Source organism: Melanotaenia boesemani, chromosome 11 (assembly GCF_017639745.1).
Source record: "Melanotaenia boesemani isolate fMelBoe1 chromosome 11, fMelBoe1.pri, whole genome shotgun sequence".
In the NCBI taxonomy this organism is placed as follows: Eukaryota; Metazoa; Chordata; class Actinopteri; order Atheriniformes; family Melanotaeniidae; genus Melanotaenia; species Melanotaenia boesemani.
The window spans coordinates 20,015,454-20,038,362 of record NC_055692.1 but is presented as its reverse complement, the minus strand read 5'-3'; the positions used below and the strand labels follow the sequence as shown (position 1 = coordinate 20,038,362).

Sequence of the window (22,909 nt, the reverse complement as noted above, 5' to 3'; positions counted from 1 at the left end):
GGGTGAGATCATTACGAGACACCAGGCTACGGGACCTGACATTCAACGATCGGAAAAGCAGAGAGAAAGAGAGGTACACACGCACTGAGAGAAAATCCCTGATCCTGTGCAGCCGGTGACCAAAAGCGACCCAGACCCTCGGGTCCCCGGTTTTCTGCACTGACGGCTGAAAGCGCGGTCCTGTCGCTGAAATTTCCCCGCTGGATTTGGGCTTGTAGTCGGATGCGGGCTGCTTATTTTGACTGCAGTATTAGTCCTGCTCCCCCCTCCTCCTCAGATACAGCCGAGTAGCGGATTTGCGAGGGATCTCAGCGCTGTGCAGCTCCCCGAGTAACCAACGACCCCGCAAGACATCGGATACGCACTCTGCACCGCCGCGGCTCTCTACAACACCACTCCATCCGCTGGAGCCTCTGAAGGTTTTATTTCTGCGTGGAATTGGACGCGACCGGCAAGTTTCCGACTGGATTTTTTTTTTTTTTTTTTTTTTTTTTTTTGCGCCTGTGTGGCTACCTTGATTGTGTCATCGACTGCAAACCCCCTTTTTCCCCCTAAAGCACTGTTGACGCCATTTTCCCTAGGGTTTTCTGTAAACAAATAAAAAGAAATAAATAATATATATATAATAAATATATTCTGGCACCGTTTGACAGCTCTCCAGGAGGCTGTCATCCCCTCCGTCGCTGTGTAAAACGTGTCTAGGCTAAATGGATTGTAAATGATCTTGATGAAAAATTCACACGTTAGAGCCGACTGTGTGACAACATTAGACATGGGTAAGTAGCCTCGGTTGACTGGCCACATTCTACACCTGAACACACCTCTCCCGTAAATGTTATTCACGTTTGTGTTGAGGTTAGAAGCTGCTCTGACTGCTTTTCATGTGGGCTGTTTGCATGCCACCTTTACCGACAGTCATGTACCTTTTTTTCTGTGCCATTGTTGCTCCATAAATCAAGTATGTGAAATTGCTTGTAGTCACATGCCAGCAGGGAGGGGAGCAGGGGAGAGGATCGGGGGGGGGAGGGGTCGGGGTCGGCTGAGCACCCGCACGCGTTATCATATTCACGCCACAACGCGCAGATCCAGGCACGTAGACACCAAACATGGCTGTATCTCTCGAGCACGCACTTTTTACTATTACTGTGTAATACCTTGGTCATTCTAAGCTTAAACCCGCTGATTAGGCCAATGAGATGAAATGTCCACCACTGACCAAGGATCAACTCAATTACTGTCATTTTTGGTATGTGGGGGGTGGTCCTCCATTTTCACATTCTTGATAGTGGTGCATCACATAGCAGCACAACCTGTGACACTTCTTCAGGCTGCCCATGTTGCATCAAGCTGTTATTTGTGGATGCTTTTGGTTTAATTGTGTTTTCTTGTTGTTCTGGGGGAGTTGAAGGGGCCAGAGAGGGACAAATATGACAGGAAAAGTCAAGATTGTTCAGTTTGTTTCCTTTTTTACTTTGCATACTCTTCACAAATCCCACCATAGCATCAGTGCAGAGAATGTATACATGTGGCTTCCACTTTGCATGTAGTGGTGAGCATGATGAAAGGCAATGGCACTCCACTCAGGTTGTGTTTAGCTGATTGGTTTCATGCAAGGTGTCAGATAAAGTGTGGCCAAATGTGATGATCTTGCTGAGGAATGTGAGGGTTGAAAGTCAGTGGCAGTTTGCAGCTGTTATGAGCATCTCCCAGAAACCTCAGTCGCTACCAAAGAACCTGAAGATAAACAGGCAAGTTAAGGAAAGTGTGGAAATATGGTCATATCTCTTAGATATATGGGAGTGATGTTGTGGAAATGAGGACATGGTGTTAAAGGGCACAAGAGGAGAGGCCGCTGTAAGAGAGGTGTGGTGAGACAAGGTGGAAAAAAGATGAGGCTGAGAGATGGATAATAGAGGTGGTTCATCGATCTTGTCTTGTTAGCAGTTTTGGCTCCTCTCAAACCTGGAAACAATTTTGTGGCGTAAAAGTAGAGAACAGGCTATTATGCTCCCTGTTAGGTAACGAGATGCCCACGCCACCTTTAAATTAAAGCATGAGAAATCGATTAGGTGTATCCCATTCTGAGCTGGATACCTTGGGTCGAAATAGAATCACAGAGAGGGAGGGATGAGGGAATATGAACAGGATCCAAGGACAAATCTAACTGTTGGCAAGCTCTCTTAACAGAATATCAGCACTGGAGCACCTTTTGGCAGAGCACACAGAAAGAGGGAGAGGAGGCGACGAGGTGGAGGGTATAGGAAAGTGGTAGCACAGAGAGGAGAGAGAGATAGAACAGAGGTTGGGGGGGATGAGGGGAAGGAGGAAGACAGTTGGGGAGTAGGGGAGGTGTTTTTGCTGACAGCCATTTTGTGGCTTCTGCTGCAGTTAAACTGGTTTAACATTCATCTGCTTGTGCGGGGTAGTTAGGTGAGGATGGTTTTAGTGCTACCTGGCATATGGCTTGTTCAGAGGATGTGTGTGCAGGCTCCCGCATGAAGCAGCTTCAAGGCCATTATTTTCAATTATGATGGCTCAACACATGGTGTTTTATGATTGTCCTTTTAGGTACGCTATAGCTGAACATGTGTAGCTATCCCTGTAGAACAGAAGAGAGAAAAAGCTTTTTCTTTTTAAAATTCATCCTCAGCTCACCACTGAACTTGTGAGTACTAGAAGTTCTGGGCCAATGACATTTGATTAGTCTCCAAACCGAAGATTGGATCCTTTTTGAAACATTGTTTTTGTGACAGACCTTGGCTAAAGGGCTGGATAAAGACCAAAAGAAAACAAACAACAACAAAAAAAGAAACATTAAAAAAATATGTTAAGATGCTCAAACAGTCACAGAAATGGGTGCCTCTACTATCCTTACAGTACAAAAAAAGGAGGCAAATTACTGATGTGCTTTTTAATCTGAAAATGTGTGTGCACATGCATCTGCATGCATGAGCTATTTGTGAATCCACCTCAGGCCCTGAGCTGCTGGGTATGCAGCCTTAAAAGGTTGTGTTTCTGCTGCCATCCCTCTCTCCCCCCTTTCTTTCCATGTTCCTCATTCATACCCCTTCCCTCCTCAGTTTTCTCTGTGTATCTGCATCATTCACCATCTCTCTGCTGTCTATCTATATTCCATTACTGATGCTTTTTTATAATTGTTGGTAAGGCAAAATGTTGCAAGCCTGTCTCAGTCACAGCCTTTCACGTCCAGCACAGCGGCTGAGCTTATGCTGTTTGAGAGGGAAGCTGGTTAGTGCTGGCAGTTTTGAGAACATAATAAAGCTATTTATGCAGTGAGTCTGGCCTCTCACAATCAGCCTGCTGTCTGAGGCTAGTTGAGGTGTGTATGTGTGTGTTTGTGTGTATAAGAGAGAGAGGGAGAGGAGAGAGGAGACAGTGAGGCTCAGGCTAAGTAAGTGAGGGAGGCCCAAGGAGGGGTCAGCCTTACATAAACTCTCAGCCTGCCAGTAACAGTTCTAACACCGCTTAGGGCATCAAGAAGGGAGAGAGGAGGAATAATCATAACCCAGCAAAGTAGTTTAAGCACTAACAGCCCAGAATTAGGGCTGAACTTATGCACAACACCATTCTGCTGTCATACTGGGCGATAGTTGTAAAAGGGCACTATTAAGAGCATCACACAATGGGGTGTTTTTCTCTGAAGTTTTTAGTTTCTTTTGATCGTGTGTGCCACATTGTGTTTGGCAGCTGTCTCTTTTCCCTGTCATTGTCCGCACTCATGGACTATGTGTGGTATGTGCTAAAGCTACGGTGGCTTTCACACATGCCATTTGGAAGAGTCAACACACTGGCATTAGAGTCTGGGAGACTCCAGAAGGACCAAAGAGGGTCAAGCGGGTACTGTGTGAGAATAGGCTTGAACCAGGTGTAGTTTTATTATCTATAGTGTTTTTGCTGCAAAAATAAAAATACTTGCATTCTATCAACAACTACACTGGTGTGTGTGAGTGTGTGTGCGCATTTTTTACATCTTTTCCCAACTTCCTGGAAGCTGGTGGTTTCTATTGTTTTGAGCAGGCTATGAAAATCAGTCCTGAGATCACTAATCTATCAAACTAAACACTTGTCTGCTTTATTTATGAATAAGTGTTACTGATTGATTTACCTCCTGCTATTGTGTGGTTATAGAGTGTACAGAGCCTGATTTGATGGATGTTTAGTGGAAGATGTAAATAAAGGAGAATCTGACATCTGAGATTTCAAATTGCCAAAAAGCTTTGCATTAAAACTCTGGGGATCAACCACAAAAGAAAATAACAGTAGGCGGTTAAAGGAATGATGCGGGTTTGGTGCATTCCTTCATTAAGTAAGCTGTGGTTGGGCAGCTAAGTTTAAAAATCTTGGAGGATTTCTGAGAAGTACCAGTAATGTCAGAGTTATTGGTGCACTGAATCTCAAAATTCAAACTATCTTAAGCAAGAGATGCATCTAAACCAATATTGTATAATCTGAGTATTTAGTATTTAGGAGTATTTAATTATTGAAAATCTTTCAATTAATTTGGTTGCAAAACCTTGCACCTACCTAGTAGTTTCTGCCACGCTGTGTCTCTTACACACTTCAAGGAGGCAGGCTCTCTCTTAAGGGTATTTTAATGGGATTTACATCAGGACTAATTCCTGGCCACTTTGAAGTCCTGGTAAAAGATCCAGAACTCTCCTTACACCTAGTTTTCTGTTGAATGACACATTTGCAGATGCTTAGGAAATCCTCTGATTTTGTCATTTATTTAATACATTAAAGCCCTCCAGTATCAAAAGCAGCAAAGGAGCACCACAACATAGTATTATCCCCATGTTGTGCTTTAGTTAGGATGCTCTTTTTCCAATGGGCTTTATTTTGTCACCTGCATCTAAAGAAACTTTTCCAGATCTTTGCAAACTTTAATGTTACCCTGTCAGCAGGATTGTCCTCTTTGCCATGGAGTCCTACTTGGCTCATTTTGCAGCATATGATAGACTGAAACCACCACTCCAGATTGCTCCAGGTCAGCATGAATCTCTAGATGTCTCGTGTCGTATTTTTTCACATTCAGAACAAACCTTCAAATATTTCTGTTATTGCATTTCAAAGTGGCATATCAGCAACATATCATCCCAGTTTTCCAGCTTCTTGATAAGATTATGAGCTGTTGAAACAGGCATTCCATAATCTCTGGTAATTACCCTGTGGTGTTTTCAGTTGTCATGTCTTTATCACGTCTGATACTCTTAGAAAGCATACTTGTCTTAATCAACAATTCAGCACTTAAAACAGTACGGCTAAAGAGATGGACTGAAATAACAAGGCTTTCATTTTTTTTTTTTTATTTAAACAGGTCTATGCAAAAGTAAAATCACCAGCCACTGGCTTTCATCTCAGGTTTGGATGCTGTTTGTGTGTAGGCTTACACTGGCAAGTTTGTGGAAATACCATTGTGGATTATGATTTTTCAATCACACTGAAAGCATGTGCTGTGAGGCCTTTTGGGTATTGTGATGGGATCAGCTGTTTGTACAGTAGCAGTGGCTGGTACAGGAGGGCAAACTGAGAACCAGGTAATACAAAATGCCAACAGTAACCATGTTAGAGGGTTTATATGCTTTGGATGGTGGATGTATTCAGTTATTGTTTGGTGTACATACTGAGGTATTCATATGTTTGCAGGAAAGCTGTAAGCTCTTACTTGAGTCATGTTCACAGATAGTGATCCATTCTAGGTTCACATTGGTGTAAATGGTGTCAAACTAAGCTCAGCGTGTGAGACAGCATTCCCCACTTCCAGCTCAGTCATGCCTCATGTCATATTGACTGATGGGATTCCCTGGAGTTGTACTGAGAAGTGTAGTCCAGTGTTTGTTTTGATTGCTTTCTGTTTATACCCCTGTGTGTGAGCTGGCTAGTGTAAGTGCACATTGGAAAGTGAGTATGAACATGTGCAATTATCCAAAACAGATAACTTGAATACTGTGAGAAATGGCGACACAATTTCGTCTCTAAATAGCAGTGAGGTTGCAGAAGTGTAGCTTTCTCCGTGACAGCAACATTGTCATTTGGATGTGTATTTATGTGCATAAGTGTTTTATTTTTTGTTTGTTTTTTATGCATGTGTGTAGCAATGCTTCTGCATGCATGTGTAAAACAGTTCAGACACTGGTTTTTCCAGACCAGCTCGTAAACCACATCTGGGGAAAGAATTTAGATTCCTTCCCTCTGTCTTTCTTTGCTGCTTTTCATTTTCCCCCCTGTGTGATTCCTTCCCTGCTCTGGTGAGAAGAAGAAAAAAAGGACAGAAGTTAGCTTTGTTAGTTTTTGTTTTGTTTTTTTTTCTCCAGTTTAGTGTCCTCAGGCTAACTTCAAACTGGCTTTAGAGCACAGCAGAGTAACGTCTTATACCTAATGTTTTATGTAAAGCACTTTGAATGGTCTTGTATATGAAAATAAACTTGCCTTGCCTTATTTTGCACTGATCACTCAGGTACTTTTAATCAACATACGTCAGATCTGCTGTTGGGATAGAGCAAATGTGGATGGGAGGGATGGCTGGATGGAGAGACTGAAGTAGGGAGCAATGAGAGAAATGGCAAGCGATAATGAGAGTCAAAACTAATTTTTATATATACAAATGGGAGCCAGGCTGCATGTCTCTGCAACTCTGTGAGCCTCCTGTGTGCTTGCCTTCACTTTTAGCAGACAGGCAATGAGGTTGTTGACAGTGAATGAGCCTGTTCTAAAAGGTAGTGACGAACTGGAAGATGTAGAGATGACAAAATGCTTTTTCATTTTATTGATGTCAATCCCCTTCTCTGTCCACAGACTGTCCCTGGCTTCACTGTGTTCCTGTGGGACAACAAACACAACCCCAGTAGCTGACTGACAACACCCAACCAGTCCACCAGATCACTGCTCTCTGTTTTCCTATTGGCTGGCTAACACAGCTTCCCCGATCCTGACTGGCTCTGGCGGAAGCGTGGATGGAGCCAAGGGATCTGGTTGGCTCAGCCCGACCCAAGGAGGCGGACCTTCAAGGAGGTAGGGTAGGGCCAAATGAAGAGGACCAGCTAGGAGCAGGTGGCATTGGGTTGGTGCGCAGTGATGATGTGATTAATGGTGGCGTCAGTGAGGGGGAGGGCTTAGAGGAGCAGGGGGAGGGGCTTATGGAGGAGCAGGAGTTTTCCATCAAGGAAGCAAGTTTCCAGGAAGGAAGTCTAAAGTTGAAGATACAGACCACCAAGCGCACCAAGAAGCCCCCCAAGAGTCTTGAGAACTATATTTGCCCACCAGAGATCAGGATGACCATAAGACCGCCAGCTGGAGAGAGCAAAGGGGGACGGCAAGGGAGAACAGGAGGCGGAGCAGGAGCAGGGCGGGGCCCAAAGGACGAGGAACGAGGACCCCCTAGAAAACGGGTAAGACACAATTCTTGCTGCCTCTTATGCATGAAGAATGAGTCTATTTAGATGTAATGCAAATTAGTTTTTGTAAGTTTGAGTGAAAATCTTCTTTGGTCCATCTCTTTTTCCATTCCCAGTTTGATTACAAAGAGTCAAAGTTTGCTCTGTAATTGAAACCACTCGAACTGAGATCACACACTGATAGACACACACACAGACGCACACAACACACACACACATAGCAGCTGAGAATAGGGCTGACACAAGCAAGTGACAGCTGGTGTCTGCCCTCTCCATTTGTGGTCATACACACAGAGACCTTTCCTTTCCCCTCTCCTCATCTCTCGTTCCCTCTCCTCTTCTTCCCTCTCCTTTAATGAAATCTGCTGTCGTGGGCCACCTCATTCACCCTCCTCCTCCATCACCCTTCACTCAATATACTGGTTTTTTGGAGGGTGTGACACTGTGTATGTACAGGTCCTTGGGGGAATCTAGTGTTTGCGGGGTGTGTTGACCTACTCAGCGGTGTGTGTGTCCAAACCTGACAGTCATTTCAATGGCCCTGAGCCTGACAGGCCCAGCAGGACCAATGGCGGCATGTTGTCAACATGGTGCTGGGTCGTGTTTTGCTGTGTCGTTCTATGTTTTTGTGGTTTTTACTCAACTTCAAGGGGCATTTGATGTAACTGGGCCCCTTGATTGTTATTTTTACCAATCGTCAGCTTAATGTCTATTCACTTTTGGATTTGGGTGGCCCAGAAGTCTGATAGTAATTGTGGTATGTTGATCAAATTGTTACTGAGGGAAATTTGTGTATGGTAGATTTTGCACATGAAAACATCCTTTTTCATCTTTTCTTATTTTCTCATTGAGAAAAATAAACAATGCTCAGCCAATTAGAGGCTGAAGTAAAGATTACAGTAGTAAAGCTAAGAAATATTGAAAAAACAAAACACATTTTTACCACTTATTTCTTTTAAAACATGCTTCTTGTGTTAGTAATTATTTCTCTATTTATTTGTGCTTCCTAATTACAGAATAGTTTAATTTGTGGCTGATTGTAGATGTTGAATTGATGACACAGTGGAGATTCGTAACCAACAAGGATGAAACCATAGCTTTATTTCTTTGTTTATAGCACCCTTCAAACAATAGCAAAATTTGCTTGGAAAGAAAATATAGTACTGTAGCTTTGTAGCTGGCAGAATTTAGCTTAATCTCCAGCCAGAATTCCAGCTAGTAATCTGCAGGATGTGCACTCTCACCACAAAGCAGACTGAGCTGCCTGTATCATTCTGTAAATAAAGCATAAAATATGTGTTTACTACAGAAAATGATCTATTAGCTAGCTGAGTGGGCTGAGCCCAACTCTATGTTTGGGAAGCCATTTCTAATCTGGTGCCATCAGCCCCTAATTGGGAAGCCCACTGCTTGATGATGATTGACAGAGGTTGTCATAGTGACAGGATGAAAAGCTGGTGTCTGGTGAGACTTGAGGTTGATGGAGGGGAGGGAAGTGGAGTGGAGAATGTGTTGATGTTGGTTCAGATCAGTTTCAGCCCTTCATCCCCTCTGCTCTGTCCCTCAATCACCCCTAGTCCACTCTCTCTCCCTTTCACCCCCGACATCCTTTCCCTCCATCCACCCATCACCTGCCACCCCAAGGGTGTAATACAGACAGGCTCACTGGAGAGGAACGGGTTAAACAGAGAGGCTGGGCTGCCTCTTTTTCTCCCTCTCTTTCTGCGTTCCTGTGTGTGTGTTTGTGTGTGTGTTGAGGTTAAATACTCTCTTTGTGGTGGATGTGAGGCTGTGTGTCAGGAGGGGAGGGGATGTGAGGTGGGGAGCAGATGGACAGCCTCTCAACTCTCTTCTTTATTGTGTTCACATCTACTCTTTCCCGCTCTCCCTCTTTATCTTTTTATCTGTCTGTCTTTCCCCTCAAGTCTTCCTCTTTTCACTCACTCTTTTTCATCACTCTTTTCTTCCTCTTTTAGCCTCTCTTGTCTTGTAGCAGATGGCAGTGTGGGGCAGCAGCAGCAGAGCAGAAGCCAGAGCATGAGCAAGAGAAGGGAAAAGGAGAAGGGGGTTGTGGAAAGCAGTGGAGGAAAAGGGGAAAGGAGGTGGGGGTCAGGCATATGGAGAGCCTGGTTAAGGGGCCCCCTCAGAGGGAGTGTGTATGTGCGTGTGGTAGTGTGGTGAATAAAGGAGGGGGAGAGACAGGATACAATAGAAACCCATTAGGACAGAGATTTGACTCTAATAGACAGAGAAGGGGAGACACAGACAGATGATAAGAAGGCAAATGTGTACAAAGATGTGGAAATGGTGTTTTTTTGTCATTTTCTTGTGAATCTACTCTCGTCTTCTGTTCTTGCATTGCATAGTTGTAATTGTGAGAAGCTGTAGATGGAGGGTTGTATGTAATTGCTTGCAATTTACTGATTAGATGGTGGAAGTAGACTAGAGTAGGTGCTTGCATTGTCTAATAAAATGGATGTAAACATAAAATCACAGTCTGTTTGCTAATGCAGTAAATCATATTTACCTCATCCACTGTTGTCTGAATCTGTGTAAAAATGATGTGCCACATAGTTCTGGCTGCGGTGCTCCTGGCATGGATTATCCCACAGTGCAATGCATTTAATTGATTCAGAACTAAGACTCCTAATTCTACATTGGTCAGTAATGACACAAAATCCTTTTTTATTTACTACCAGCATTAAGGGAAATTTTTGGAGATCTATTCTATAGATAGTTGTGAAAAGAAGGACAGAAAGGAGAGAAAAAAAGTGTCATTTCCTTGTCTTAAAGGGAATCTCACTCTCTTATCATCTTCATAGCAGGCATTTATAACCAGGAGAGTCACTGAGCAAGTACGTCTTGTCAGGGGACAGACTCACATACACATTAATAGGATATGATGGGCTCCCCTTTTCTGTCTCCAGCTGACATCACACACATGCTGAACGTCTTCTCACACACAGCTCTTTGTCTCGGCATGCTGTGTGTGTTTGGAAGATGAATGTGTGTGTTTTAATACATTGGGTCCCAGGTCAACTGCTGCATCACTTCTCCAGACATGCATGTTCTCGTGCACACTAACAGATAGACCTGCAGTTATTGGTCCAATGCCTTCACATGGTGGAGCATGCACTAACTAAAGTGCTCCCTTTCTTCCCCACTCACACACATACAAAAACACACACACAAATCATGTCGAACGGTGATTGCAGTTAGAGAGTGTGTTTTCCTGGTTATCTGTCCAGTTCCAATATGGCTCTTAATCCATTTCACTATCTGTGGGGAGAGATAAGCCAGAGCTTTTCCAGGAGTCCAGGCTAGACTGTGTGCTGTTGTTGTTGTTCTTTGTGTGTGCACTATCATGAGTGTGTATTAGTGAGTGCATCCAAAAGCCTGACGCTAGATACACACTTATCTTGTCTTGACAGCCCTTCTGCCTGGTGGCCCTCCTGGCTATTTGTGTGTGTTGTTGCTTGGTGGTCTCCCAGCAGTGTTTGGGATTATTATGTGTTAGTCAAGTGCATTCACAGGGAAATTAATGCTACCACAGTCACCACACCAAGTGTGTGTGTGTATGCAATACGTGCACATGTGTGTGTGTGAAATGGTAGGCCTTTTGATGTGAGCTTTTTTATCCCTGTCTGAGATGGCGGTTGGTGACCTAAGGGACTTGATGAGCTCATAAAATAGGAGCGTATGTGTCAGCTTGTGTGTGATGCATCATGCTTACCCATAGAGAGCAATCCTTGACTGATTTATGAATATGTATGAATATGAAATGATCACCTCTGATATGGCCTGACCAAACTGTCATACCAGACTTTCTCTGGTGTCTGTCATTGTGGTTAGAATAACCAGACTTTCATTTTGGTGTCTGCTTGTGTGCCCTCAGTGTGCAGCCTTTGAGATTATGAACTGAAATGCTTTAAGGGGCGTTTCCCACTCATAGAAGGGGGGATGGGACATGTGAATGTGTTTGTGTGCATGTGAGCTGGGGAGGGGTGAGTGATTTAGCACCACGGAAACACCAGCTGTCCATCTGTGTCTGACCCCCATGCACACTTGAAACACACACCGACGCACACACATATGTGCCTCTTAGCATCTAGTCTCTGATCTGCTTTTCACTATCTCTTAAATCTTAAGAAAGTCCAGTCAAAATACAATCTGTTCACACGTCTCTCACCTGCCAAACATACACACACACACACTGACACACAGCAGTCACATTTCCATCTGGATAGAGATGCACCTTACTTACCCAAACTAAACCATAATCTATTTTTAAACCAATGCACTAATGAAATGTAGTGTTTTAGGTTATGATAACTTGCTAACATTTGTCCCCCAAAAGTGAGGTGAGTCCCTCTAAAACTGATCATGACTCTAGAGAATAAATAATAACACATTGTACAAGACTTCACTCATCACCTCTGCAGTAATGCTCTTTGCTGCAGCGTATCCACAATGAATGACTCTGCAAGGTCACTCCTAGTGAGCACATGTACATGCACACACTCACAGACACACACAGCTAAACAAAGGGAAGCTGGAGGGCAGCAGAAGAAGAAGAGGTGAACTTTGACCCCGCTGGACATTCAAAAGCTGAGGTGATGGCTGAAATGCAGTTGTGCAAGCCATAGTGTCTGCATGTGCAAGTCTGCCGTATTGTTTGTTTGTGCGAGTGGGTCAGGGTTGAGACAACTGGAGTCTGGCCTTTGCTTTCTTACCCTCAGGGCTGAATTTGGTGTCTGCGTGCATGCAAGTGTGTGCGTGTGCTTGTCTTGACCATTTGGTTGGAACTGTAGCTAATTTCTCAATCAGACACACACATACCATCTTCTCAATCCATCCCAAAGGTCAAGCCCTATTCATTCACTATTGTGTCCAGTCCCAGTGGGTTGCTGTTCCTCTCCAGGCAGATGCAGGGGGACTACAATAGCTAGTCTAGTTTAAGGTGCATTTTAGTAAAGACCCGAGGCACTTGCATTTAAATAAGTGCCAATGACGCAGTCCAGAACCAGTTTGCAATTAACATGGAGAACTGTTGTTGGATCCATTTTTTTACAGCGAAGTCTAGAATTTCAAGATGGTTTACAGGTGATAATGATTTTTATCATAATAAATGTTTGATTTTTTAATGTGATGAAAGAAAGTTAAACATATGGGAACATAACCCTATTTCATGAGATAACTATAGACACAATGCAGCCTTGGATTTGATTTTTGGACAGCAATTGATTTGACTCACTTCACTGTGAGATGATCTGGAGGGCTGCCATGTTTGAAGTCCTCTAGAGTCATGGAGCATTATTATCATCATGGCTCTGGTGACTGCTTTATCTCCATCATGTTTCTGTGGTTAGTCTGTGTATGTGTGTGTATGTGGAGAGCAGTGTATTCTGTGGTTTAAAGAGGAGGTTCGCCTGGAACAGAGGGCAATATTTGGAGCAGGGAGAGTAGGAATAGGGTTGAGGAGTCAAATAAAAGGAGAAGCAAGAGCAGAGTATTGACTTTCACTATGTCTCACTAAGTGCATTTGTTAGTGAAATCTGATGGCCCCATCAGCTGTCTGCCTGTGTGTGTGTGTGCATATTTTTGTGTGTCTGAAAGAAAAAGACAGGACCGTGTCCAATAGTCAAAAATGTGGTCCTGGTCAAAATGATAAGCTTTTCAGCACCTAATCTATATAAGCTTAAAAACTGGCTTCAGTGATTCTTCTTGTTGAGCACTCCAGACTGCTCCAGGTCAGCCTGAGGTGCTTCAGATGTCTTGCCAGGTGTTTTTTTTTTTTTTTTTCCACATTCTGTCCCAATCTTTGACTTCTGTCATTGAATTGTCATTAAATAGATATTTAATGGTTGTCTTGTAGCCTTTGGGATGATGTTTTATGACAAAAGGATTTCTGGTGCTCTTTGGCACATTTCTTGTTGTCCACTGCAAAATGAAAAAAGACACTGGAAACAATCAGCCCTATCTTATGATGTAGAAATATAATTTATTCATTGATAGTTCTCATGAACACTGGAAATAATTCACCAAAAAGTCTCATTTCACTTTTGTTTAGATAGGATATAGACACTTTAATAAGTTAAAGCAAACCATGGTTATGTGATGGACTTCATGTTTCTGAGCAGTAGTAACAACACTGCAAAGCAGCAGATACTTCCAGCTGCCCAGTGAATAGGTGAATGATCACAAAGCTCTCTTAGCCCCATTACCTATCTCTTCAATTAATATACCTGTGTATGAAATTAAACAAATAAAAAAAATGGCAACCGCCATTCAAAATATTTTTCTATACTGCCACCAGTGTATGTTTTATTTATTTCATTACTGCACATTAAAATAGACACGAATGAGCTCTTCATCGAGGAGTTCAAACGTAAGTTTACTTACTACGAAGTTCGTATCTTAAATAGTTGAAATTAAATCAGTGGCTAGTTTTTTTGTCGCGATACTGTTGATGCGTTCAAGTTTTCCTCAGAACTTGGAATTTTGAGGAGTTTTTGTCTAAAATGACAGTGATCTTGTTTTTCCGAGCAGCAAACTTGTAAATTTCGGAGGACCCAGAGATTCCAGATTTAAAGATAGCTGTGCCCAGTACCACTTCTAGTCTATTGTTGTCTTTATTAAAATTCTTTATGATGAATTTTGTGTCCGTTAACTTTCTAGTGTAAACATCAATGAGTTCTTGTTATTGATATTTACATTTTTTATGGCGGGTCGTTCATGCAAAATTGAGTTAATATGTGTGATTTTTTAATCCTTATCACCCGAATTGGCTGCTGTTCTAGTGGTGCACATTTTTGCTATGGATTTGGGATTTTCTAGTTTTTATAACACATTTGTAGATGCTCACAAATTGGTTGTTTTGGAGTTGGTGCAGCTGGATTGCCAACCACCTGTTAATGATGTCACCAACTCTCAAAATTCTGAGGCAATGGGAACGCACCATGTGTACATCTGTATGTCTTTTAGATGTGCAGATGGCTGGCCCAGCGCTTGCCTGGTCTGCTGACAACAAAGTTTCTTTTACTAGTTACTGTGATTTTAAACACGAGTTGTTCACAATTTTTCATGGGAAAAATTAGGTGGTCCCTGGGATGCATCGTCTTTTCAGATATTAAAGGGGTAGTGCATCCTAAAATGTGTTTTTTTGACTGTTAACTACATAGTATTACTTAATTGTGATGAAAACCACCTATACTATTGATAAAATTTGTCATTTTTTATTTATTTAAAAAATAGGATTTTGTGGGTCCGTAATAGCTCATAACGCCCTCTAAAGGGTAAAAACAGTTTTTTTACATGATGTAGAGCCGTACTTGAGCCATACTTGGTACTTCTCTAAGACCTCACAGCCCCCTCTCTCCAGATGCAAATTTCCTCGCCTTGCAGGCATAGGAAACCACGCCCACCAACTCATATGAAGGGATGTGAACTTATATGGTGTAGATTTGCAAGTTTCAGACTTCTATTCTTTCTGATGAAATATTCCTGCAATGTAACAGATTTGTGCTTTTGAGGGATGAACAAGTAACACCAGACATTATTCTTTATGTGCTGACCCTCAACTGGCGACAGACAGCAGCTCAAGTCGTAGCAGCGGCAACTTACAGCTGCACTTCCTGCAGCTGCCACAACCTGCCACGAGCTGCCACAGTTTTCCAAAATCTGCAGGAGCTGTTGACAGGCTGGCGCTACAGCTCAGACTAATACGATTCAGGACCACATTGTTCTTGTGTGGCTCAGGGGATTCTGGAGGGATCTGTTGCACTGCTCTGTTGCATATGTGTTTTGTGACTCTCGCTTTCCATCTTGCTAGTGGCCACTGAGCTGCTGTCTTTGATTCAATCATTTCTGCCTGTGTATCCTGAACTGCCTACTCTCCGCTCCCTGATTACCCCACATCTCCCACCACAACCCTTTTAGTTTCTGGCATTTTTCAAAATTTGGCAGTGGGTGGAGTTATGCAAAAAGTAGGGGGTGTAGTCACACTTAAATGTGTCAGGAACGCAGAATGTGCATCAAGCAACATGGCTGGAATTTCATGATTTTTGCACCTAAGATATGTTCACATCATCTGAAACAGCTTCAAATACCTCTTGAGGTTCAGAATCATATCCTTTTAGTTTTGGAACAGCCTCTTACTTTCACCCTCAATACAAAGCCAATGTTGTTTGGGGCCTCATTCATAAAACAATCATCGTTAAAGTGTAGCGAATAAATCCAAGCATTTTTTTTTAACTAGCTGGCCAGCAAAAACAAAATGCGTCCAATGATCCAACATTACTTGGTCTTTAAGGAACCCGAAAAGGGTCAACTTGCCCTTGCAACCAAAGCCACATGTTCTTGGAGACTTCTCCAAGAAAAAAAACAAGTCATAGTAGCTCACTTCATCATCGCGGCATAAAAATGTCTACTTTTAAAGTGGTTGCAGTGGACGCTGTATGTGCTGTAGCTCTCATGGATGCACACTGCAGTGCTTGAGCACTGCCTGGGGAATATGACCATACAAGGAAGTCTGGGAACTATGAGGTGGTAATGGCCAGGGCGCTGATACAAAGTGTAATATCCAGTGTAAGACTACTGGATAAATCGAGTTGCCTTTTGCATAAAAAATTATGAAATATGCATGTCCCTTTTTTAGCTTCAATTGAAATAATACCTTATTTTAAGACTGCAGATAAGCCAGGAAACAGAAAACGGTGCTGTGGGACCTTCTTAAATGTTTACTTCTATTATAGAAGTGTTAAGGCTTTCTATTTTTCTTGGTTTTATTGAAAAGTTTAACAACCATTGCCTTATAAAACCAAATTTTACAATTTCAAAATGTTTTGAAACCAAAAAACACATTATCATGCAAATCATTTTAAAAAAGCCAAACAAGTCCATTCAGAAACAGATTTTTCTATGTCATCCAACCTCGTTCTTTGCTGCTCTTCATGTCTTTACTCCAAGCTCTGTAAAATTATCTTTGTAGTTTGGCTGTTTATTTACACTTGCTGTCTCTTAAGTATGGACACTGACATGAATAAATGATACAAATGTGCCTGCCTGTCCTTCTGTCTGTCTGTCTGTCCCTCGGGGCAGCTCAGACTAAACAAACAGCTCTGTTTATGAAGCAAGGAAGAAGCCACAAGGGTGTTCTGTTTACTGCCTCATTTCACCACACACAGACACATACACATCCACACAGCAACACATCCTTGCGAATGTCCTGCGCTCTTCATCTTTTACCTGTCCCGCTATGTAGCATTTTTGACCCCTTGTTTTTCCTGTCCCACTCAGTCTCTCCCTCTGCCCCCTCTGCTCGGTGTAAAGCTTGTTCGCTCTCAGACCAAGAGGAATGCCGCTCCGTGTGACCTCTCACCCACAGCAAGGAGGGGTGCTGGTTTAGATGAGGGAGCAAGGGGGCAGCTGCAGTCATGTGCCCAGGCCTGCAAAGAAACTCACACACATGCACACAAAGCTAGGCTGTTAGTTAAAACACACACACTCTGATTTTTGCAGTTTTATATGCCTTGACGCAGCTCTGAATGTGCGGCTCTCCTTCAGTCAGTTCTCTAGGTGATCATCTCAGAAAGTGTAGGATGCTGAGCCTTGGTCTGTGTGTGTCTCTGAACACACGAGTGGAGTGCAGCCTCATACAAAGGCATTATTGTTGGTAAAAAAAAAGGGGGCCTGAGGGGAGGCAGGCAGTCTGATTGGTTAAGACTATTGTGTCTCACTTTGCCCATTGTCCGTGTTGCTCAGGATGTCATTACAGTGTCTGTCTAACGCTGTCTCTCCTCCCATCTCTTCCAAGCCTGAGATCATATGAGGACCCGAGTTATTCACAAAAATCTGGAGACTTAAGCAATGAAACTGTCACTTCACAAGTTTTAGAATGGGAATGCAGGGACTGGCGTCATTCTTCAAGACGCTGTGATGCTTCCATTGACAGCTGTTTCCAAGCATCACTTGTTAGAAAACAGTTTTGCTCTCCAGCGGTGTTGAATAATTTCCAGTGTTGATTTATACCTTAAAAGCTAAAAAGTGTCACAATGACCAGCTGCCCAAATTTCTTTTTTCCTTACATCACAGTCCAAAAATGTTTTAACCAATTAAATTCCACAGTTTGTAATGTTTTGGCATTTAAATATCAAAATGGTTGACTCTTCAGGGTTTCTGTGTTCACATGTGTAGACCTGTTGAGATGTTTTGTTTGCAGATGGAACTCCATTGAAGCTACAACTAAGATTTGACTGTTTGATGCATTGCATGCACACACACTAGTGAGGGGAATGATGAGCGGAGGAGCCCAGCAAAAACACAAATATTACACCAACCATGTATCTTTGTAGACCCACTCCTTTTTATATCATAAATAATAAATGTGTGAATAAGGAAATATTCTCTCTTTAGGCTACAAATGTGCTCATAGGACAGTCATAATACACTTGGTGTTTATACAGTGTGTATAGTCTGAATGACACAAATTTTGGGCAGGACACAGATGTAAATTTTATGATATTTACATGAAGTCCACAAAGATCCTTATAGATAGATAGATAGATAGATAGATAGATAGATAGATAGATAGATAGATAGATAGATAGATAGATAGATAGATAGATAGACAGAGAGAGAGAAAGAGAGAGAGAGAGAGAAAGAGTGAGTGAGTGAGTGAGTGAGTGAGTGAGTGAGTGAGTGAGTGAGTGAGTGAGTGAGTGAGTAAGTGAGTGTATGTGTGTGTGTTTGTGTGTGTATGTTATTTGTGAATAACTAAGTGGGGCTTTGCTGTTACAGACCAAAAAGAGGAAGTATTTAATCTCCACACAGCTTCTGTCTTGAATTACCCATCATTCCACACAGGAAGCCATCCCTTAGAGCAGCTCATTTGCTGTTAATTGTTTCCTGTTGTACAGATGTGCCACGATTGAGTCATATGGTGCGCATAGTACTCAAACAACAGGTCCTATAGGGTTTTATTCTTATTGCAATGCATGTGTCTGTGTTGTGTGCAGTTTACTTGCACCAAGAGATGCAAACACTGTTGCAGTGAATTGACTCATCATGAAACTGACGGCTTGTTCTGTTTGTCTTTGTTTTAGCTTGTGAGCTGACTGACGTGTAACACTGTTTGTGGAAGTTCACAAAAGGAACAATTGCCACATAATCGCTCTAATAATCCCTGTGAAAGAACTCTGATGCGACTCTTTGCATTATTCACTGGCAGGACTCACATATGCCTGTGCACACATTAATGCTAATGGTACGGATTAGATGTATACTTTGTGTAGTATGTAAATGTGTCTGCCATTACTGAGCGAGTGAAAACCTCCAATTGCACCATAATAATATGCTTCGGTTCAGCCAATCAGAGCCTTTTGTTCAAATTGAGTCATCAACTTCTGAGCGTGTCTGAGAAGAGTGTAACAAGGAGTCTCTTTGGTGTTTTGCTGCTATTTTTAGGAGCTCTCCAGTCTAAAGGATTACTGCAGTGGATGTATTGAGGGGGCATTTTACTTTAGACCTACTGCTGCGCTTTGAGTCTGGCTTGTGCGTTATAGTAATCTAAAGATTGAATACAGTTTAGAACGAAGGCTTATTCTACAGTTCACTGCCCATCAGAAAGGGTGCAAAATATCATGTAGGATTAATCACCTTTTCTCCTACTCCAGTGGCTCTAGGTTTAACTTGTTGTGAATGACAGAATTAGTCCAACAGTGTAAGTTCTGAATGGTGCCCAGTTTCCAAACTTTCCCACCCAACCTTCCCAGAAGCTGCTTTGTCTGGCACGGATGCCACCAGATTTGAGATAGTAATGCAGCTGAGGGAGAACATGCTGAAAACAGACTTACAGTACACACACACTGACACATACACGCACACAATTTTAGGCACTGGGTCTGATCCCAGTCATCCACAAACTGTCCCACCTTGAACAACCCCCCCTCTTTCCACCACTTTCTCCTCCCTCTCTTCTCTCTCCCGCTGTGGGTCTCCTCAGGCGCATGAATGGAAGTCTTTATTCCCGGGAGAACTGGTGGGAAGAACGAGGGAACGACAAACAGGGATGGGGGGGTCTGTGAGAGTGGCCACAAGATCAACACAGTGCCACGGCTCCTCTTTTCTCCTACATGCCACCCCCCCACCCCCACCCCCGACCCTCCATCCTCACCCCACCCCTCTTCCTACCCCGTTTTAAGTGCTGTGGATACAAAGCCCAGTTAGTATTCATGGTGTTTGTTTGCAGAGGAGCTGTATGTGTGTGTGTGTGTGTGTGCGTTCACAGAGCTGTCAGAAACACAGATCACAGGGAAGCAGCGCTCTGAATGGAGCTGGAGAGAAGCGGGCATAGAGGGGTGGTGTGGGGGGGTTGAGGGTGGTAGTTCCCACAGGAGGAGAATGGTTAGTTCCAGAAAAGAAAAAAATAAGAAGAAAAGGACGAAGAGTTGAGAAGGGGTGGGGGTGGGGTGGTGGTGGGGGGAGTGCACAAGTCCACAAGGGCAGAGGAGGTGGCGGTGGTAAAGGGGGGGGGATCACATGGTGTCAAGACCAAGAGAGTGTGTGTGTGACAAGGTGAGAGCAAGGGAAAAGACAGGATCATATCAATCATAAGGTCTCAGAGAGAACTAGCAGTAAACGAGTCCAGGCACCTCTCTCCTTGTTTTTCTGCTGTTCCACTTCTTCCCTCCCTTTCTGCAGTTCTCATTCTTTTAGTAACCCCCCTCCTCCCTCCCCTTTCTCCCTCTCTCCCTCTCTCTTTGTGTGTCTGTCTGGACAGCTGCCCAGTTCCATACACAGGGAAAAATGAAACACTCTAACCACTGGGCGTGCAGCCAAAAAAAGGCTGCAAAAAACTATTTGAAGGGCAGCGTGTTTGTGTGCGTCTGGGCATGGAGTTTGTGTATATGCTTGTTCGGGTATATGTGTGTGTATTTGTGTGGTGGATTGTGAGATTTGGGTGTGCCTGGTTAGGGTGTTCTTTTCCCAGAGTCACGGTGCAGCTAGGGTGCTCGGTCTGCATGTGCGCATGAGGAAGAAGTTCAGCTCGTCACCTCCTCTCACATCAAACTGGAAAACAGAAAAGTCAAATGTTTTACATCTAGACCTCGATTTATAGCTGCCTGCTGAGTGTGATGCTTTTAAACACACACACATATTTGTTAGTAAATATATGCTGACTCATTTGTTAAGTGCCTTTCAGTTGGGTGATTGCAGCGTTTAGTCACATATTATCCATGACCTCCTCTGCTGCTGCGCTCTGCCCTTATCTGATGGTTACATCACCACTGAAAAGGAATGTATAGCTCCAAGTCTGCCTGCAGTCAGGTGTTGGGCTTTTGTTTGCCTGAATCCCAAGTTGCTTCAGTGTTACTGACCCAGAGGAAGGAATCTTAGACATGGTTGTTGATCTAGCTGTGAAGCTACAGCTCCAGCTAGTGTATGAGATGAGTTTAGGGATCTAAACATGAGTTAGTGATCTTTATCTTTCGCTTTCTTTGGTTGGTTGGGGCTTGTAGATGAGGGACTTTGTGGGAAAGAGCCAAGTCTTACTGGTCTTGCGTTAGTGAGCTACATAAAGGTCAGAGTCCATGCTTGTGCTTATTCTCTGACCGCTGCCCCCTGCTGTAGGCCTGCAGTAACACGTGGAGATGATGGCTTATTGACAAAAGAGACATCAAGTCTATCAGAGCCAATCTGGCTTGTGCCACAATGTTTTTTTTCTGTTGCTCTGATATAACTTTGCAAACTTATTAATACAGACTTTTGAAGTCTTTGGGTGCTTATCACATGAAAAATGGATAAGTCTGTACGAGCAGTTAAGGCTGATCCAGTCAGGAAAGGGCAAGGACAGCAGTGAGTTCTTTTCAGCACTTTTCAGTACTATGTTGTCTAAAGCACAGACATGAGTTGCTCAGTTTTTATGACCACTATTTATGTTTGCTTGTGTGAGTATCAGACAGTGTGTGCATTTTCCCTGGAAATGCCTCATAGAGCGAGGCATGGAGGAGGGGTGGTGGGGGAGAGGGAGGTAGGGAGGAAACTAAGAACAAAAAGCTGAACTGGTGCCAATATAACCCAGCCTCAGCCGGAAAGGGTGAGGCTGGGTTTTTCATTTTTTTTCTTTTTCTTCCTTTTTGCTCTACAATCTCTAGTGGTAAAGGTGTCCATGCCTCCCTTTTTATTATCTGTCTGTGGTTGCTTTGTGGTCAGTAGGGAGGATGCATTTTATACTACTTGTGTGTGTGTGCGTGTGCATGTCTATCTCCGTCTTCTGTGCCCTCCTTTAACCCGAAACAGCAGGTATTCTATGACGGGTTAAATGAGAAAGCAAGCGTGTATCAGGTGTCTGTCATCTTATCCCTCTACGGACTCATGGTGGCTCTGCTCTGGTGTCACTGTGTACACGTGCACACACACTTCACAAATGAGAACACCATAGCATTCTGTTTGGGATGTGAATGGGAAAGTACATGCATTTGCTGGTTTTGTTAATCATTTACACTCCTCAGTGTTAGCTGGCTTGTGTGCAGTTTGTGTTTTCTACTGTGTTTTGAGTGTTGTACTTCTCTGTTCATGTGGATTTTTGCACTTGTGAGTTTGTGCTGTTTGCGTCTGGCAAGCAGCTTTTGCAGCGGCTATGGAAACAACTGTCACTACTTGACTACCAACAGTAGATGGTAGAAAAAGTAATAGAGAAGGGTTGAGGAGACAAAGGCAGAATGAAACATTTCTAAAGTAAAAGTTGGAGGGTATGCAATCATATACACTGTCCTAGGAGAACAATATATATTCCATTTCTGTGTGAATGACACTTTGATTGTGTAGTATATGTAGAGCATCTGCTCAAGCATTGGAATTTTGTGCTTCTGTGCATGATGCCAGGACTTTGTAAAGCCTGTGAAATGTGTACATCAACTGTATACAAATGTGAGTTAGTCTGTGTGCACTTGCACGCCTATGTGTACATGCTGAGAGGCAGGCCTGTGGTTAGGTTACATCGCCCTGCAGCGCAGCAGAACAGTGTCTTGTTGCGTCATACTGAGTCTGTTAATAACAGGCTAAACCACAAAGGCCATCCGCTGCTCTATTTCTCATCTTCCAGCAGTACACTGATTATGCGGCAGTGATCCATTAATCAGGGTTATCTTGCCTAATACAATATATCAAGCTCTCGCATATTCAGCTATGCACAGGTATGCAAGGTTCATTCATTTGTATGGCGTGGGGTTGTAAGTCAACAATATAAAGACAATATGTAGCAACTAATTCTGGATCTAGGGGAGGGACGTGGCTTAGTTAAGCTACTGTGCATAATACTGTGCGCATTCAGACCCCCCCACCCCCCAGCTTTCACAGCATGCAACATCCTTGCCACAGGAATTTAATTGCTCTGTAAACAAGCCTTTTGTTTTGTTGCACACTGTTTGCTCATGCACAAAAGATGTATTAAAGCATTCAGTTCTGCAGTGAAAAGAGATAAATGTCATATCGGA

General features: G+C 43.1%; 1 protein-coding gene across 2 annotated transcripts in view; it reads left to right on the top strand.

The window, feature by feature from the left end:
• The window catches only part of setbp1 (SET binding protein 1), a 33,710-nt gene continuing 10,801 nt past the window's right edge, over nucleotides 1-22,909 (top strand). Inside the window, exons 1-2 of one of the 2 annotated variants that reach the window (XM_041999047.1) lie at nucleotides 1-73; nucleotides 6,817-7,409. In XM_041999047.1, the coding sequence (XP_041854981.1) occupies nucleotides 6,975-7,409 (435 nt within the window). In that variant the 5' untranslated portion in view covers nucleotides 1-73; nucleotides 6,817-6,974. Of the gene's footprint in view, nucleotides 777-6,816; nucleotides 7,410-22,909 lie in introns of both variants that reach the window. The other variant, XM_041999046.1, reaches the window with a different exon arrangement.